This window comes from Priapulus caudatus, unplaced genomic scaffold (assembly GCF_000485595.1).
Source record: "Priapulus caudatus unplaced genomic scaffold, Priapulus_caudatus-5.0.1 Scaffold1281, whole genome shotgun sequence".
Taxonomy (NCBI): Eukaryota; Metazoa; Priapulida; class Priapulimorpha; order Priapulimorphida; family Priapulidae; genus Priapulus; species Priapulus caudatus.
Genome location: NW_014578342.1, coordinates 59,126 through 63,979, shown reverse-complemented (window position 1 = coordinate 63,979; position 4,854 = coordinate 59,126). Strand labels below are relative to the sequence as shown.

Sequence of the window (4,854 nt, the reverse complement as noted above, 5' to 3'; positions counted from 1 at the left end):
GCCGTCATCCTTACAGTCTTCTCGCTCTCTCCTCTCTCTCTCTCGACTCTTCTCTCTCTCTCTCTCTCTCTCTCTCTCTCTCTCTCTCTCTCTCTCTCTCTCTTCTCCTCTCTCTCTCTGCTCTCTCTCTCTCTCTTCTTCTCTCTCTCTCGCTCTCTCTCTCTCTCCTCTCTCATCTCTCTCTCTTCTCGCTCTCCTCTCTCTCCTCTTCTCCCCTCTTCTCTCTCTCTCCCCCCCTCTCTCTCTCTCACCATCACTAACCCCCTTCTCTCTTCACCCGGCCACAGGAATCTCGGTGGCGTAGTACATTCGACGACACGCGCACGTCAGCGGCGTGATCGACGGCACTAACACGATCAAGGTGTGAACAGTTCTCGGGGGGACGAACGAGAGCCCGTGATCCTGTGCTCGACCTGCGCCGGGGGGCCAGCTCCGGCACGTACGCGCCTCCGAACGTGAGGGCAACCGCCTCGTCAGGCGATCCCATGAGCTGCTCGATCAAGGTATGGGTCCGAATGTCAAGGTCGAGTGCGGCGAGCGTCAAGTGGCGGTTAAGGAGATGCGTCGAGGGGGAGGGTCGGGAGTTCCAGGCATCGTGTTCAATGTCGAAGGTCGAGGTTCAGGGCGTCGGGTCGATGGAGAGGAATGTGAGGTGTGCCCGGCGAGGTTCGTTGTTTGTAACGTTGGCATGTGTGAGCGTCGACTGTCGATGAAGGGGATCACTGTTGGAATGACGTACGGTTGTGATCTGTCAATGAGAGCGCTCGACTTTATGACACAACTGGGAGCGCGATTGATTGGACATGGGCATACACAGTTTTTGATAGTCGGCGGAGTCCGGTCCCACGTGTATGAACACGGTCATGAAGATGATGACCGGTGTTGGGACGTAGCGACGACAGGCTGGGTGGTTGTGCGATGACAAGGGTCACGGTGGTATGACACCTGGATATGACAGTTGTGACGTGACACACACTGTGGGGTTGTGTCGAGGGAGAGGGCGAGAGGATGACACGCTTATATTACACGTTGGGGGGGACGGTTACACACAGTGTCAGGGTTGGGTCGATGCAGACTCAGCTGGTGGTATGGACGACGTTGAGAAGATATGACACGTGGGGGCACGCGTTACACACAGTTGTGGCGTTTGCGTGCCCAGAGTCACTTGTAGACACGTTATAATATGAACGTTGGCTGACTTGAGCGAGCCAGCTGTGGGGTTGTCAATGCAGAGCGTCCACTGGTGTATGACACTGTGTATGATGGACACGTTTCGTGACGTTCATCACGACAGCGTGGGGGTGTGGTCGAGATGCGAGTTCACTGTGGTGACCCTTATAAATAATGACACGTTGTGAAACATTACACACAGCGTCTCACTGTGCGCGTTGGCGATGCAGAGTCACTTATATGACACGTCTATATATGAACATCAGTTGGTGACGTTACACACCGGTGTGGGTTCGTGTCGATCCTAGAGTTCACTGGTCTATGACACGGTTAAAATAGACACGTTGGGATGACGTTACACACAGGTGTGGCTGTTTGTCGATTCAGAGTCACTGGGTGTATATACATTTTATAATACTGACACAGTGGGGACGTTATCCAGCAGGCTGTCACGTGGGTTTGTGATGCAGGAGGTCACGTTGTATGACCGTAATATGACACGGTTGAGACGGTACACACAGGTTGGTGGGGGTGTCTCGATGCAGAGTCACTGGTGGTATGAAACGCTGTAGGATCACGGGGGGTTGGGGTGACGGTTTACACACAAGTTTCACGTCGGGGTTGGCGAGTGCAGAGCTTCACTGGGTCACACATGTATGGGAACACGTTGGTTAACTTGAGCCGGCGCGGCAGTAGCGTCGAGAGGGTTGAATCATGGGATTAGCGATGAGGACTATATAATCATCCGTAGACTACCTATTAATGTCACCCGCGCCACGGCAGGTGTGTGATCTATCTATCAGAGTCACTGTGTGACACAAGATATGAAAATGGTGACGTCAGCCCAGTTTGGATGCTATCTGATCAGTAGTCACTGGTGCTGACAGCTGTGGTTATGAGCACATTATATGACACATGTTGACATCACCGCAGGTGCAGGAATCTTCTATCAGCAGGCACGTGTGACACTGTGAATATGAACCATGTATGAACGTCACCCGGCAGGTGTCGTATCTATCTATTCAGCGGTCACTGTGTGACACTGGTATGAAACATATGACACTATGGTGACTTCGACCCGCCAGGTGTGTGAGTCTATCTATCGAGGCGGCGTCACTGTACAACTAGTCTATGAACATCTATATGACCATTTTGTGAAATCCACCCGCAGTGATGTGATCCTATCTATCAGAGGTCACCTGGTGGACACTGGTATGCACACATTGTGACGTCACCGCAATGTGTGATTCTATCTACAGATCACTGTGTGACACTGTGTATACATATGTGACGTCACCGCACAGCGGTGTAATCGTATCCTATCAGAGGGGGCAGCGGTGTGACACTGCTGTATTACACATATATATCGAACAGTGTGAGCGTCGACCCACAGGTGAGTCGTAGTCTATCAGGAGGGGTCACGATGGACACGTATACACAATATATGAACAATTGCTGACGTCACCCGCCAGTTTTAATCTATCTATGCAGGGAGGTCACTGCGTGTGACACTGTGATGACACACTATATGACACAATCGTGACGGCACCCCAGTGGTTCAATCCGATCTAATCCAGAGGTCACTAGTTGATCTGTGAGTGACACATGGGAGTGACGTCACCCAAAGCGGTGTGGACACTGTCGGATGCAGAGCAAGCTGCGTAGTCAAGCATCGCTTGCCGCGTCGGACGATGGAGCCGGCTCACACGGACACGTCCGCTGCCTTCGGGGACGATGAGGAAGGTGATCACGCCGTTACGAGGGGCGGCGACGCCGAGAGGGACATTAGGACGGGCCAATTGTCGGTCACACACTCATGTATATCTTACGCTGGCGCATCTCGATCGTGGGAGCGCTCAGGTAGGGACATCAGGGACGGGCCCAATGTCGTCACACACTCAGGTAAATATGTTACCTGGGCGGCTACGATCGTGGGGGGGACCTCAAGGCCTGTGCGGACATCAGGACGGCAGTGTCGTCCACACACTCAGTAATACTAGTGTAGGCGCTGGCCAGTGGACGATCGGAGCGCTCAAAGTGCGACATCAGGGACGCCAGTGTCGCACACACTCAGTGAAGCATCTCGTTCCTGAGGCGGCTACGATGCACGCTCAAGGTGTGGGACATCAGGACGGGCCAATGTCGTCACACACTCAGTAGATATTCTACCTGGTGCCGGCTACGCATGCACCACGCTCAAGTGTCGGGACAATCAGGAGCGGGCCATTTCTCACACACTCAGGTAAGATATTTAACCTGGCAGCTACGCATCGTACCTCAAGCCTGTGGCGACATCAGCACCGCCAGTAGTCGTCATCACACTCAAGTAATGATAGTACCTGGGCAGTAACGATCGCCACGCTCAGGTAGGACATCAGGGACGAGCACAGTGTCGTCACACACTCAGGTAATATTACCTGCGCAGCTCACGATCGCGACGCTCAACGTGGTTCAGACATCAGACGAGCCAGCGGGGGGGAAGGGTGATGAAGAATGCAAGAGGTCAGTGCATGCGGCACGTGGCACACGAGAGACACGGGGTCAAACGGGCACACATACATAGACACAGACACGAGTTCAGGTGTACGGGTTGAGGGTGCGTGAGTGTGTATGAGAGAGAGAGAGTGTATGTGTCTGTGTCTGTGGTTGTGTGTGAGACAGAAAGAGAGTGAGAGAGAGAGAGAGAGAGAGAGAGAGAGCGAGAGAGAGAGAGAGAGGGAGAGAGAGAGAGAGAGAGAGAGAGAGAGGGATAGAAACAGAGTGCCTGTACGTGCGCTTGCAAATACAGTTGTGTTTCCCTGTATACTTGCATAACAAAAGTAGTCGTAAACAGTCGACAAAAAAGCCTCTAAAAACGGAGAAAAGTCGTGCCGAGAGTGTCGATACTGGAAAGCTATGCTGAGAGGGTGAACCCTGACCTTGGGTGTGACCTTCGAAGGTGCGTACGTTGCAGTGTCCGGTCAGCCAGTTCCTGCGCAGTCTGTATCGTTCAGCAAACACACGCTTCCACTGCGAGACGACAGAAAACAAGCGAACAGACGTCACGTCGGAGCGTACGATGGACGCGAAAAATGGGCGACGGAATAAAATTTCGTGCAAAACTAAAATTTATAAATATTTTGCGTGAAACTGACATTTATATATATGCTCGTAAAACTGAGTTTTATGAATATTTTGTGCAAAACTGAGATTTATACATGTTTCATGCGAAACCAGAAATTATATTACAGACAAAACTGGGACGAAAAACTGGCAATAATATTAAGAACGAAAGCGGGACTAGAAATTGCACACGAAACTTCAATTAATAAACATTTGGAAACCAGTTTTAAAATTTGAGCACAAAATTCTTCACAAAATCAGAAATCACAAACACACATCGCGACCGAAAAATCCGCGACCAAAAAATCTCGCGTGTTACACTTCCGACCGCGTCGCCGACGCTCACCAGGGGGCACCACTCACCTGTACGGTTCCGTCCGGCCGCATGTACTTGATCATCTGCTTCTGTTCGCACGGCGACGACAGCCGCCATTTTGGCAGGTGGCAGTTGCGTCGCCAGAACACCGACTCGTTCGACAGCTGGTGCCAGGACTTGCAGACTCTAGACGCACGGCACAGACTCGCTGTGAGGGGTAGGAGAGAGATGGATTAGTTAATTAGTTAATTATATAGTAGATACAT

The 4,854-nt window shown here is 51.8% G+C and overlaps 2 protein-coding genes across 2 annotated transcripts in view; one reads left to right on the top strand and one right to left on the bottom strand.

Moving 5' to 3' along the window:
* LOC106816082 (ragulator complex protein LAMTOR5-like) overlaps window positions 1–4,854 on the top strand; it is a 35,061-nt gene that overhangs the window by 16,416 nt on the left and 13,791 nt on the right. The gene's annotated exons all lie outside the window — the stretch shown is intronic.
* The window catches only part of LOC106816081 (probable E3 ubiquitin ligase complex SCF subunit sconB), a 13,372-nt gene that overhangs the window by 6,705 nt on the left and 1,813 nt on the right, over window positions 1–4,854 (bottom strand). Inside the window, exons 3-5 of the mRNA XM_014820638.1 lie at window positions 4,636–4,796; window positions 4,087–4,179; window positions 1,309–1,314 (exon numbers count right to left, since the gene is read on the bottom strand). Of these exons, the coding sequence (XP_014676124.1) occupies window positions 1,309–1,314; window positions 4,087–4,179; window positions 4,636–4,796 (260 nt within the window). The remainder of the gene's footprint in view (window positions 1–1,308; window positions 1,315–4,086; window positions 4,180–4,635; window positions 4,797–4,854) is intronic.